The sequence below is a fragment of the Tiliqua scincoides genome, chromosome 1, assembly GCF_035046505.1.
Source record: "Tiliqua scincoides isolate rTilSci1 chromosome 1, rTilSci1.hap2, whole genome shotgun sequence".
Lineage (NCBI taxonomy): Eukaryota > Metazoa > Chordata > Lepidosauria > Squamata > Scincidae > Tiliqua > Tiliqua scincoides.
In genome coordinates, this window is record NC_089821.1 from 209815891 (window position 1) to 209830232 (window position 14342).

Here is a 14342-nt window from a genome sequence, read left to right on the forward strand (position 1 = left end):
CCATGCAGCTTTAATTTCCTTTCCCTCAATACACATGGGCAGTGTCATCAGCTTGAGGAAGAAGAGATACAGGCGGATCCCTGTATCCACGGGGTTCCGCCCCCCCAGCAGATAAGAAAACCATGTATACAGGGGAATGCGATATAAATAGTGGCCCCATGTGCTCATTACAAATATCTTTGTTTACTGTAGTAGTGCTTGCAGTGCATGTGCTTTTTCCTTAACTTTATTCCTTAACCAAAAAACTGCAGTGAAGAACAGATAACAAGCCTGCAGATAAATTAACAGGAAGCTGGAATTGTCCTGTTTTCTGTTAGTCACCCTCTAGTGTGCTGGCTGATTGTCTGCATGTTTAGTTCTTCAGTTAACGGAGAAAGTAAAGCAAGAAGCACCTGCACTGTGATTGCAGTAAACAAAGGTACTTGTAAGGGGCATGTGGAGGGCACAGGACTTCCCTGGGTTCTGTGTATCCATGGATAAGTGAAACTGCAGATACCAAATCTGTGGATACAGGGGCCCTCCTGAATACCCCAAATCTTTGATGCAACCCACACTACCCCTGGCAATCATAGGAATGTAAATATTGGCCCCAAAAGCACTGGTCAAAGGCAAGAGTAAGATGTTGGGAGTCAGTGTTAACCAGCTGTTAACTCTGTGGGAGAGACGGAATGTATGCTGTATATGCATATAATTAATGGAGTGCAAGGTTATTGGGGTGCAAACAGTGAAAGCATAGTGCAATGCAAATATAGTAATAATGTCATTCTGGAAGGGAAAGAATGGAAGGAAGAAACTGAGTTGCAAATTCACAGATGTAGCAGCGTTGATTGTAGAGCTTTTGGGATTGGGTTTGGAACTAAAAGGAAGTAGTTCTTGATCATGTTTAATCTGATATAGAAGACGGAAGTTATGATCACTGACTTGGCAGTGGATTTGATTCCAGTTGGGTGGTGTTGATAAATGGAGCAAGATTAGTGAAAGAAGAGCTACTTTGGATATGTGTGTCTGAGTCAACAATTTTCAATCTTTTTCATCTCACAGCACACTGACAAGGCACTAAAATCAAAAAGGCACACCATCAGTTTTTTGTTAAGGCACATCATGCTGCTGATGGGAGGGGCTCACATTCCACTGGAGCCCTAATAAACGACCCTCTCTCAGACTTCCTTGGCACACCTGCAAACTATTCATAGCACACAAATGTAATATGGCACATTGGTTGAAAATAACTGGTCCTGATGTAGCATAATAGCACAATTTTCCCTTGGACCTGTTTCTTGAAAGGAAAGAGGAAAAATGGGACCTTCACTTCCAAATAAGCCCAAATGTCCAAACAATAAGCATTTTAAAACAGTTTTGGTAACTAACAGACTAAAGTAGAGATTCCCAAACAGTGTGTCATGACGCCTGGGGTGTTCACTGGGGTATCATGGGGATGCCTATCGCCCAACTCTGCAAACAGCAGCAGGAGGCCAGGCTCCTGCGCATGGTTTCTGAGATTCAGAAAGCCCACCCTCCCAAAGCCTCTTACTACCTTTTCGTAGGGTCGCTCCAGGTCTCCAAACCCAGAAGTGGCAGTGATGTCATCAAATGATGTGAAACGTGTCATCACCGTTTACTTCTAGATTCTGAGCACTGGCAAAGGTCATCACTGGCTAAATTTGGGAAGTGCTGGACTAAAGAATACAGTGAAATTCAGATTCCTATTTCTGTTGAAAATAGGAGAGATGACTAATGCCAAATACCTGTGTTGGTTCAGGTAGTAGGGTCCCCAAAGCTCCCTGTACCACACCCCACCTCACGATGCCAGGGGAGACCCGGGAGGCCTCCTGCAGGTCAAGCAGGGCCGGTGACCCACTATCTGGGCCTCCACAGGCCTTACAAAGGCCCACAGAAGCCTCTAAAAGCCAGTTTTTGGAAGCAAACAGGAAATAGGTTTCTGAAAACCAGATGTTGTTTTAGGAGGCTTCTGCAGGCCATTCTGAAGTCTGTGGAGGCTTGTAGGGGGGGTTCCTGGCCTGGTGACTGGAGGAGGCTCCAGGTATGTTATTCTTCCTTCTGGAATGGCTCCTGTTTGGAGCCTTTCAGACACAAGGGCAGGGAGCCAAGTCTGCAACCCACCTTTTGTGGGCTTGTGACCCACCAGTCTGTTGCAACCCACACTGTGGGTAGTGCTGAGCTACTGTATTTTGTCTAACTATAATCCAGACCTGTTTGAAATTTGTTTTCCTTCTGATTTAAAACTCTTGCAAGTAGTTCTTGATGCTTGTTTCTACAGCATCTAAGCTGCTTTTAGGGCTCCTGATGCTAAGTGATCAGATGCAGCCATAGCCTGAAGTGTGATATGGCTAATATAACAACAAAGATTTGAAGATACTATCATTATTAAAAGCTCCACTGTACAAGCAGTAATGAATATGGTTTTCTAATTATGCAAATATGTCTAGCTACTGTGATTAGCATACCTTTTCTAAAAACTTGTACAGTATGCACATTTTGTTGCATGTGCTGTGGAAGGACGTAACTGCTGTTTCTAGAACTGAGCTAAGTGTTCTCCTTGCTCCCTTTTTTTGGCTTAAAAGATTGGGGCAGGGGGAAGGATGATGGTGAAATCCCTGAAAATTCCTTACAGTGCAGTCCTTTGTAAATCTTCTCAGAAGTTAAGTCCCGTTGAGTTCAAGGAACCATGGTCCTAGGTATATGTGTTAAGGATTGCAGCCGGGCAGCCCAATCCTATCTAAACCCCTCCCTGCCAATGCAGCTGTGCCACCAGAGCATGCTGCATTGCATCCTGTGTGGGGGCAGTTCCAGAGGTTTCCTCTGGGTAAAGGAACCTTTGGTGCGATAATCCTCCACTGCCTAAATGGGTCTGCTCAAACCTGTCCCAGCAATTTTGGTTTTGCTGCTGCAAGCCTGAGTGGAATTGGGAAGGGAGATAGGATATTCCTGGTCCTAATCCGCCCTCCTACCCACCCCTCCCTTCCTCCTTCCAACCTCCTGTGCTAACTTACTGGTGCTGGTGGGTGTCCCTGGTCCTCTGGCACATGGACCTGGCCATTTGCTGCTTGTATCATTGGCCAGGCTGCATCAAATGGCTTGTCACCTTTTGTGACTGCCGTAAAGAACATAAGAAGAGCCCTGCTGGATCAGGCCAAAGACCCATCTAGTCCAGCTTCCTATATCTCACAGTGGCCCACCAGATGCCTCTGAGTGCACACAAGACAACATGATACAGGCATTCTTTGACTTTCATCCACTTAACTTTCATCACTTGCTTTCTCAACTGCTTTCAGTTGTAACTACTTTTCAAATTTTGTCCACGTGCTTTCCTCTTTTGTCCGATTTCATCCAATCTTCCATGACATTTGTTGATGTTCTTATGTTTATTTTATTTCTGTTTGTTTCACATGCGTTTGCTTGTGAATGTACTTTTATGTTTTTCACTGGCCAAAATAAATTTGCAAGCTAAATAAGGCTATGTTTTGATGTTCATCCATTTTGACTTTCATCTGTGCTCTGATCCTTAACTAGATGAACGGTAGGATATTCTGCGCTTCCTTGCACCTGGCATTCAGTGATAGCCTACTTAGAGAACCAGGAGGCAAGAAATAGGGCCTTCTCAGTAGTGGTACCAGCCTCCCTCCCTCTTATCTTTTGAACTGCTCTGTCCTTAGAGGTTTCCATGGGAGGGGGCCTAAAGTTATTTATTTTCAAACAAGCCTTCTGGGTTCTCTGCCTTTTAAATCGTGGATGTAAATTATTTGCCACACTGATCAGATTTTATAGGTTTTGCTCTTTCTGAAAAGGTTTTGCTGCTAGCTTTGTTTTATTGCAATTTTTTAGGTGATTTTTAGTGTTCAAGAATGTTTGAATGGTAAATTGTGATGACTGTTTTAAATATGGTTTTATGATTGTTTTTTTGGTAAGTTGCTTTGAGTGCCCTTCAGGGAAGGAAGTGGGGTAAAAATTAAGTAAACGTGCCACAGCTCATTCTTATCATAGATCATGTTTTATTTTTATATTCAAATGCAGACATATTTTTTTTCAGATAGAGTTGAGGATGAGCAAAGATTTTTCTGAAATGCTTGGAAAATATGGTCTGCATTGCAAATACGGTGATGGGGCAGCCCAATCCTATCCAGCGCTGGAGCAGCGGGGCCGCACATCCCATGCCATATCCAGCACTGGAACTGAGTGGGCTGAAGGTCTCCTCGGGGTAATGGAACATTGGTTCTCTTATCCAGTGTCATGCTGCAATCTGACCAGTGGGGCTAGTTGGATCTGCACCAGCTAAATCACTGGTGCGAGTCTGAGAAGATCAGTCTGGGGCTTTCCAACCTGGAAATGGGGATAGGATATTGTGGAGGCCTTCTCCACCCTTCCTGGATCTGAAACCCCCCTCCCTACATCCATTTCGTTCATCCCCCCGCCCTTGTGACACTCACTGCTGAACTTATCAGCCCTGTGGGGCTGTATTCAGGATCAGCACAGGCTTTCCTGCCAGTGCTTCTTACTCATGAGTCATTGCATATGTGCTTTATGGCGCATGTGCTGGCGCTGCACAAGAATAGGATTGGGCTGTAATTCTGAATTTTGAAATTGTGTAGAAAGTGGCATAGCACTCTGCACATATCTTATTATTGAGCACTAGTAATTCTTATGTTCTTGTAGTCTGAAGTAGGGAGAATTAATTGAACCTGAGTTACGTTACATTGTATTTTTACTTTAGACATATTAACATGCTACATTATATTTTTATTTTTATAGAGATACTTAATTAGCACAAATTATTTCCTGGTATCTATTAGTATCCCTGAAGATACTGCTTACTTCACAGGTGTGATTTTTGAAAGCTGCTTTGCTTAAGGTTTTTTAGCATTGGAAATCTGTGTTAATTAGAATGTGTGTTTCTGAGCCATGAAGGTTAGCTGACTGAAGTTCTTCAAGTATATTAAAAGCCTTGGGAAATTCTAACATTGGAATGCAAGGCATTTTGTTATATCACAGAGCTTGGAAGAATCTTCACACATCAGTCTGCCTTTGCTTAGCTGTGTCTGTAGATGTGAATGTTTTATTAAGGCAAATTTAATTAAATTGGTTTAATTTAATAACTTCTTCATGGCATGTTTAGTTGGTAAAAATAGTAATCAAAGCTTAATCATGTTTCTGGTTCATCTTTGGTTTTAAAATGAAAAGCATTTTGGAGAAGGGCTTCATCTTCTCGAAGTAATGAATCATAGCTTAGTGCATTTTTTCTTAAGAGTGCACAGAATTTTTTTGATTTCTAGGCAGCATTTTATGTACAGTGGGCCCTCTTTATTAGCAAACTTGTCATTTGCAAATTTGAATATCCGCGGATGCTGAGCCTGTGACTGGAGGGCCTCAAAAGACCTCTGGAATGTGATTGGAAAGCACTTCTGGTTTGCTGTCCCAAACCGAAAGTGCCTTCCAGTCGTGTTCGAGAGGTTTCTGAGGAGGCCATGCACAACCTTCAGAGGGCCAGGTGTGGACCCCAGATCAGGAATGGTAGCACCATGCGGGGCCCCGACAGATTCCATTATCCGTGGAATTTACTATCTGCAGAAATGGAACAGGTTCCCTGCAGATACTGGGTCCACTGTATAATGTGCTAAAATATTTTTATTACCTATGTCCATAGTTTTCATGCCAGCAACAATCCAACCATTCAGCATATTGGGGTGGGAAGACCATGGCTGTGTCAAAAGATTAAAATCCATGTTGTTAAAAAAGTCCAATGTTTTGTTGTGTAATTTTGTCAGGGAAATGAGCCTTGATAGGACACGTTGCTATGTGTCCTAGTCAAGCTTGTTTCTCTGAAAAAGTTACAGAACAAAACACTGGACTTTTTTAACAACATGGATTTTAATCTTTTGACACAGCCATGATCTTCCCACCCCAATATGCTGAATTATTTTTATAACCAGTTTGATGAAAACATACTTCCATATATAATGTTAAACCCACAGTGTCTTGACTAGAATGTGTTCAACAATCTATTTGCATGTCCTCTGGTGCTTCTAATTTATGCATGATGAGGAACATAATAAAGTTTGATGCATCAATGGCTACTTTCCCACTTTTATAAAATGACACAAAGTTTCCTTACTGCGCATGCTTAACATTCCTCAGTTCATATAGTATGCATATATGTATCAAGCTTTATGTGCGTTTCAGTAGTCCTGAATTGCGTTCAGGATTAAATCCTCACTCTGAACCCTTCACCTGCACAGTAATAAGAATTTTTAAAAGGCAAATATTCAGTTGCTTTTAATACAGCTGATGCATTTATCTGTTTTTTGCCCCTTAGAAGCACCTTGTGCTACCCCGCTGATATGTAGCTTTGGACGTCCCGTTGACCTAGAGAAGGATGACTACCAGAAAGTTGTATGCAACAATGAACATTGTCCATACAGCACTTGGATGCACCTTCAGTGTTTTTATGAGTGGGAGAGCAGCATTTTGGCTCAGTTTAACTGCATTGGGAGAGCAAGGAGTTGGAATGAAAAGCAGTGTCGACAAAACATGTGGACAAAGAAGGGGTACGATCTTGCCTTTCGGTTTTGTTCCTGCCGCTGTGGGCAAGGCCACTTAAAGAAAGACACAGATTGGTACCAGGTAAAACGAATGCAAGATGAAAAGAAGAAGAAATCTGTGTCTGAGAGGAGTGCTGGAAGATCCACATCAGAATCCTCGGAAGATGTAAAAAAATGCAGGCCTGCCAACAAACCGCAGAAAGGTCTAAACCACGATATCCAGCGGCGGCATTCAATGGATAGGCAGAACTCTCAAGAAAAAGGCACTGCTAGCAGTAGCTATCCAATCCGTTCTCCCTGTGGTTCTCCAGGCCAGTCCCCTCCAGCAGGTTACTCTGTTCTTGCCCCCACACATTTCAGTGGGCCCCGCTCTTCACGATACTTGGGAGAATTTTTGAAGAATGCCATTCATCTAGAACCTCACAGGAAGAGCATGCCCAACAGTGGCATGTTCAGGAATGCTCATTTTGATTATGGGACATCTGGGCTACAAGCACATAGATCAGGACATTTTGATGCCCCTGTACAGTTTCTGAGGAGGCTTGATCTCTCTGAACTCCTTGCTCATATACCCCGTCATAAACTGAACACTTTCCATGTTCGGATGGAAGATGATGCCCAAGTGGGTCAAGGAGAAGACTTACGAAAATTCATTCTTGCAGCACTCAGTGCTAGTCACCGAAATGTTGTCAACTGTGCATTATGCCACAGGGCACTGCCAGTATTTGAACAGTTTCCATTGGTGGATGGAACTCTGTTTCTTAGTCCATCAAGACACGATGAAATTGAATATGATGTTCCCTGTCACCTCCAAGGTATAGGTTGCTTATCAATCTTGTTTAATTTTTTAAATGGCGGTGCTGCATTTTGCATCTCCTGTTACTGGGCTGCATTCTGTTACATGTGAAACCCTGGTAGCTGCTTGTTCTAGGGAAGCAGCTTGGGGAAGAGGAGGAATTTGTAGTGGAGCAGCAGTGTTTGAGTAAGAGAAGTACATCATTCCAGCCAGTTCTATACCTATGTTTACTATGGCAAACACACACCTAGAATGCTTGATGAGGAGGGGAAGGGAAGGGAAATGAGCGAATAGATTGTAAAGTAAAAGCAAAGGGTGGAGAAAGAAATGTCCTCACTGCTTCTGTTTGGGGAATTACCTTTATTGAAGTAGTAGTTTTGTTTCACATGTTTTGGTGTAATGTGTAGCTTTGCCTGAGTTGTTGTAAGACTAATAGATCTCTTAGATATCTTAGATACCATTGAGTGAAAACTGATGAAACAAAAGTTTGAAGGGGTAATTATTAAATGAAATATTATGTAGCCTGCAAAACCTAAAAACTGACCAGTTACAGTATTAGCCCCACGCTGACAAAGCTTTCCTCCAGGAATTATGGAACAAACAAGAACAGTTGTATTCTGTATTGCAGTAAACTTGCAGAGATTTGTTTGCTATGAGATTTGGAATAAGCTGTACATTTGTCTGTTCAACATCCTAATATTGTATGGTATGAGATCTAGTCTTGTGGCTTTTTTTGAGGAGTAGCTTTATAGAGGCCAGTTGCTGACAAAAGCAGCTGGTGAGCCATAAAGGGTACGGATAGACATCTTTCTGGGTTAATCATAATACAAATAGCTTGAAGCTCATTTCTGTTCACAGTCTAGGGGTTTAGAGAGAGAGGGCATCAGATGAGATGGGGGTAGGAGAAATGGCAACTGAAAAGAAAAACAGCATTAATTGTGTGTGTCTCTGGAGAACATATGGATCTATCAATGAGATAAGAATTATACTTTGTTTAAACAGAAAGGTGTTGATTAATTTTTCATTTATGACTACTGCAAAACAGTAATGGTTTTAAGTTTTTCTCCAAAAGCATTACTTATTTGCAGTAATCATAAACTATAAATTCTTAAATATATATTTTAAACACAGTCCTAATCACGTCTCTTTGATGAACTGTCCAGAACAAGTTTTTAAATGTGTAAGCAGTGCAGCTTGGGCATCCAGTTTTCATGCCTTTCCTTTTTGCCTTGAAAATCTACTGTTAAATCTCTCTTTCACGTCTATTCATTTGACATCACTTAAGGCCTAATAACATTCCAGGAAAGGGGCAAAAAAACTATGTTCAAAGAGCAATTAAACTAGTGTTCCAGCATCACAGGGTCCTTTAGGGCAAAGCCAGGGCACTGTTGCGCACTGCTAGGCCACTGCTGGAAATGGTGAGTGGGGCGTGTGTGCAGCAGCAACTCTGGGATACTCTGCAGGCACTGGGAAGTTGGCAGCGGGATGGGGAGGGGCAGGTTTGGGGGTCTTCAAGGGAGGGGAAGGGCGGTGAGCAGAGAGGACTGGAAGGGGAAGATCACAGCAGCAAACACACACACTAGATACTATCCCTTATTGTTCGGTTTGTACTGCCCCCTTTCTCTTCTCAGACTTAACTCCAGCTAAATAGCTGACTTGGCTCTGAGGAGACCCATAGGTAGAATGTTTGAAATCAGTGTGATTTATTTTACTCAAAAGTACCCCCATTGGGTTCTGTAAGACTTAGGCTGAAACTCCTTTGAGGGAGTTGGGAACCCTGTAAGTTGTTGTGGGTGTGGGTTGGGAGCTGGGTATATGTGCTCAGACAGTGCCTCAACAATTGTGGCGCTGTGAGGACCCAGGGGCATTTAAATGTACGAAGCTTCCTGGAGGTTTGCAGCCCCCTCTGCGACCTCCATGTTGCTGCACTGAGCTCTGTTCGCCAATCAGAGGCTTGAAAAAGAGGGGATAGGATCCGGTGCACACAGTCACCACCAGATTACCCCCTTCTGCAGACTTCCCACCCCCGCTCCACCACCCTTTTTGCCCTGCAGTTGGCTTACCTGCTCTGGCAAACGCTGAGTAGTCTGGTGTTGGGTGGGGAGTGCTGCCATTTTCTGCAGCAGTGCTCCCAAAATGGCTACGGATCAGGCCATCAGACGTGTTCAGTATATGTAACAATATCTCCCCCCCTTCCTGACAGATGCCACCAACAGAAATTTAAGAAAAGTTTTCTAATCACAGATGATACATATCACAGTTCAAGTCTCTGAAGTGGCTTGCGATTTTGTTCTGGATAGTGTCAGCCCCTCTTTTCTGTGGGAGATCAGAATGTGTGCAGCTGTTCGTCTGAGATACCTCAGAGGAAGCTCCGCAATACCATTTCCTAGCAAAGGTGTATAAGATTCCAGTATCTATGGAATTGGAGATGGTATTGTGAAACATTTTTGAGATGCTTGTTCTGCAGTCCTTGCTGGGGTTACTCCGGATGTCTGTAGTTGATCAACATAACAGCGCTGGTTTTTCTCAGGTGATACCTATCTGTATATAATGGTATAAGGTTTGACACAACACCTTGCAAGTTTTTGGCTAAATTATTGATTGCTGACATACATGCACAAATATGACTTTAGTAAGTCCAAGCATAAATGTAACTTTCTGCCCATAAACATCACTGCTGATGATTGGCTAGCAGTGGCATGTTCAACTTTAAATAGGACAATAACAAAACTGCCAATTTGTGCTCTAAGGACACATTGTCACTTGACATTTCCAGCTGGATTGGGCAGTTGTCGCTATCCTGAGGAGGAGGGGGAGGAGAATAGGCCGGTCAGGCAGGTGGGCAGGAAGGTGGAGGTACTGACAGGGGAGAGGAGGGCTTTGCTCTTGCACTGCTGCTCTCTCCTTACCCTTTAAGGAGGGAAGTGGCTGCAGGAGTGTAAACAGTGTTGCCATCTCTTCACCACCCTCTCCACCAGTGGGCAGCTCCACAGTAGTAACAGGCACCACACTTTAGCCCAGCCAGCCTTGTAGGTGCCTACCAGTGGAGGGGATGGTGAGGGGTAGGCGACACTGCCTCTATTCCTGCAGCTGCTGCCCTCTGTAAGAGGAGACCTCCCAGACTGTTCTCCCCACAGGATGCAGTGGTAGCCATTCTGGCACCAGTTCATAGGCAGCAGGGATGGAATAGGTCTGGGCTGCTAATTCTGTACTTGCTTGTTACTTGTATGTAGTGATAACAATTTAAAGGTGATTACATATGTGTTCTGCAATTCAGGCTGTGATCCTATTCAGACTTACCTAGGAGTAAGTCCTTTTGAGTGCAGTGGGATTTACGTCTGAGTAGATATACATAGGTGCATAGGATTGCACTGTCAGATGCTTTAGCAATTATTCTGCTGAATAGTGTGTAGAACAGAAAGGTAACTTAAGTACTAGTGTCCAGCCCTTCCACCATGGAGCTCAGGTTGGTCTAGAATGGAGCTGTTGTCCCCTACCAATTTCATAGCATCTCTGTGAAATAGGGTGAAGCTAAGTGAATGGCCTCAGGTCAATGAGCTTGATGGCTGAATGAGGATCTTAATCTGGATATCAGCATTCTAGCCCCTATACCACACTGGTTTGTCTGTTTTAGTATTCTTGTTTTTCAAGATTTATTGTAGTAATTTTTTGTGTTGACAGCTTTTTTCCTGCAGTGTTCATTTGAAATAACTTGCTTAGTCAGTTTTTATTTTTAAATAGTAATAACATGTTAATTGTTATTAAAATTAAATGTCTCAAACTAAATTCCAGCATACCCTATTCTCATATACTTGCTGCTGTTTATTTTTGTTTGTTTATTATTGTGTGCTTTTAAGTGCCACTGGCTATCATGAAGTTCCTGGGGTAACGTATATGTTAAAACCTTGCTAACTGGACAAAGAAGTACTTCCTAAAACGGTATCCCCTGATATTTGGGGGGCGGGGGAGCAACTTTCTCTTTATATCCCAGCATGATGCCTTTTGCAGTGGCTGTTGCTGGTGTCTCTCCTGCATCCTTTTTTTATAAGATTGTGAGCCCTATGAGGACAGGAAGCCATTTATTGATTTATTTTACTGTGTAAACCGCATTGTGAACTAGTTTTTATTGAAATCAATATATAAATATTCTTAATAATAATAATAATAATAATAAAAACAGAATCATAAATTCAGTAAAAGCTCCTGAATTAAAATTACAGAAAGCAGCAAACTACAACTGATCAACATAATCAAAATGACAAAATAACAGTTAAACTAACTGCAATGTGCTGGAGTACCTCTTTCCTGTCATATCCTTTTTACGCTCCTGCATATGACTGTCAGATCTGTAGGTCCACTGTTTTCAGCTATCTGAAGGTCTTCTGCTCCCTGAAATGATTCCATCCTTTTTTCCTTGCTGCCTCTTATCTATATACCGCATCATCTATGTGATGTCTCTATTCTTCCCTCTTCAAACTCCACCTTTAATATGAAACCATTGGTCCAACTATTTTCTTCCTATACCCTATATCAGCGGCGTTGCTAGGGGGATGTGGGCCACATCTCTCTGGTTGATACGCATGTGGGGAGGCGCACGTCACCAAAATTGCTAAAATCACGGTTCGTAGGAATAATACCATCATGTTATACGCCATTCAATGCAAAATTTACAACAGAATGCAATGAAAAAACAAAAGTGAAACATCTCCATGCTATCAAAAGTCATGGCCGGAAAACAAAAATGCAACTGTCTCGTATAACAAAAAGTACATTTCCTTAATTCAAAACAGTCCAGTGAGACTGATTGTTCATAGAGCCAATGAGATGTCATGGTACAGCATGGAACTAATAACGTTTTAGTAAGGTGACATTTGTGGAGGGGTGACACCACTAGTGACCAAAATTGCTATTTGTAGGAATACCATCATTTTATATACAATTTGATGTGTAATTTGCAGCAGAATGCAGTGAAAATACCATGTTGAAATATCTGCGTTCTATCAAAAGGTACAGCCAAAAAACCAGCAGGGTGGGGTGATGGTGCATCACCATGCCCAGTACCCAGGTCATTGTTCCGCCCACTGCATGGGAGGAGGTCCAGCATGGCGGTGATGTGCTGGTCTCCCGTATTGGGTGATGCCAAGCCTAGTGATGGCACTGCCCTATATTGCAACTAAACCCAAGTATACATGCATGATATAATAGCATATTCTTTCCCTGCCTCAATTTCTCTCACTCTCTTTCTCATCTGCTGTTTCTTTCATGTCTATTTGCAGGTTGTAAAATCTCATATACAGTACATAGCTGGCGCTACATAAATACATTATATTCATTTAACTGGGGAAAAAAATCTGGCACTGGGCAGTTTTCTCTAGAAAAGATATTTCATATGCATGGTACAACAGCTGAGAATGCCTTTAGGTTTTAAGTGTAAAACATAATTTTTAAGGGTTTTAAGTGTAAAACAATTTTTAAGGGTCTGGAGTGTAAAACAAAATAATTTTTAAATGTACTGACTGCATGACAGGGCAGCCGATCCACTGTAACTTCCCCAGCACTGATGCAGCCATGCCAACAGCATGTGCTACACCCTGCAGGGATGTTTTGAGTCCCAGAGGCCTTCTCAAGATATGGGAACATTTGTTCCCTTGCAAGCCCCCACTGCCTAGATGGATCTGCTCTAACCAATGTTGGCTATTTTGCTGGCACAAGTCCAAGTGGACCTAGGTTGGTAGATTGAGGCCAGGAAGGAATAGGACAGGGGTCTCCAAACCCCGGCCCAATGGCCAGATGTGGCCATAATTAATATAAGATCAATATGACTGGTCCCAATGTTGTGAAATGTTACACATAGAGCGCAATCCTAACCCACTTTCTAGCACCACCATAAGGGCAGTGCAACTCCGAGGTAAGGGAACAAACATTCCCTTACTTTGACGAGGACTCTGAGTGCCACCCAACTGCAGGATGCAGCACACGTCTAATTGGCACCACTATGCCAGTGCTGGAAATTTGGTTAGGATTTGGGCCATAGACTCTACATTGTGCGTTCTATAAGACAGTGAAATTTCGAAAAGAATGGATGAGAAATGGCAAAAATATAGTTGTTTCTGTGTTCTTTTGAAGTGCAGTTTTCACCTAGTTTTTATATTCTTTGCCCACTATAATATACCTTTAGTTTTTTCTTTTACTGGTTTAGATTCTATCTAAAATTCAGGAAGATTGGAAATATGCTGCTCTTCTTTTGATGAAAATCTGTTGCATAGTAATTACATTATAGGTGTTGAAATCCCCATTTTAATCAACTGTCTGTCCTGCGTTCACCTTGTCAGAAAGTCCATTCTGCTTCAAGTTACATTTCTCAGCAGTGTCTATGTCAGTGTTTGTCAAGGTTTGTCCTCTGCTGTACCACTTCACATGGTCCATCTTTTGAAAGTACCACCAGAAGTAACTAGTGATAACATCATCACCATTTATTTTGGGGTTGGGAGGCCAGATGCGACATGACAAACACCAGTAAGGGGTTCAGTGTGGATGGGAGGGCTTTTTAGAGCACATAAAAAGCATGCTTTGGAGCTCTGGCTGCTGAGCTGAACCTTCTACCAGTTTGTTGTGTCCCATTCCTGGTCTCGCTATTGGGTGGTAGGAGTCCAGGGGTTCTGCAAGTACCACCAGACACCACCTCAAGTATCACTGGTGGTACCTGTACTGTACTGGTTGAGAAACACTGGTCTATGTCTATTAATAAGTATTTTCTAAATAAGAAGGCGCTTTTAATGAGCTCTGGAAGGTCTGTGTCCGGTTTCTGGAGAGTTATTCATACCCAAGCAGTTTTCAGTGCCACATCTTACACCATTCCCAACTGTCCCTTGACTTTCAGGAGCAGCTTGGAGCAGGGCTATATGCACTTTGCACTTGCACTATTGTGTGATGGGAATGTAGACTTGACCATGGTCCTTCAAAAGAAATGACAGCAGTATTAGAGTTTGTGT

At 42.6% G+C, this 14342-nt stretch overlaps 1 protein-coding gene across 1 annotated transcript in view; it reads left to right on the forward strand.

The window, feature by feature from the left end:
- Positions 1 to 14342, forward strand: part of HECA (hdc homolog, cell cycle regulator) — a 30134-nt gene that overhangs the window by 10239 nt on the left and 5553 nt on the right. The window contains exon 2 of the mRNA XM_066611242.1: positions 6329 to 7369. Coding sequence (XP_066467339.1) covers positions 6329 to 7369 — 1041 coding nt within the window. The remainder of the gene's footprint in view (positions 1 to 6328; positions 7370 to 14342) is intronic.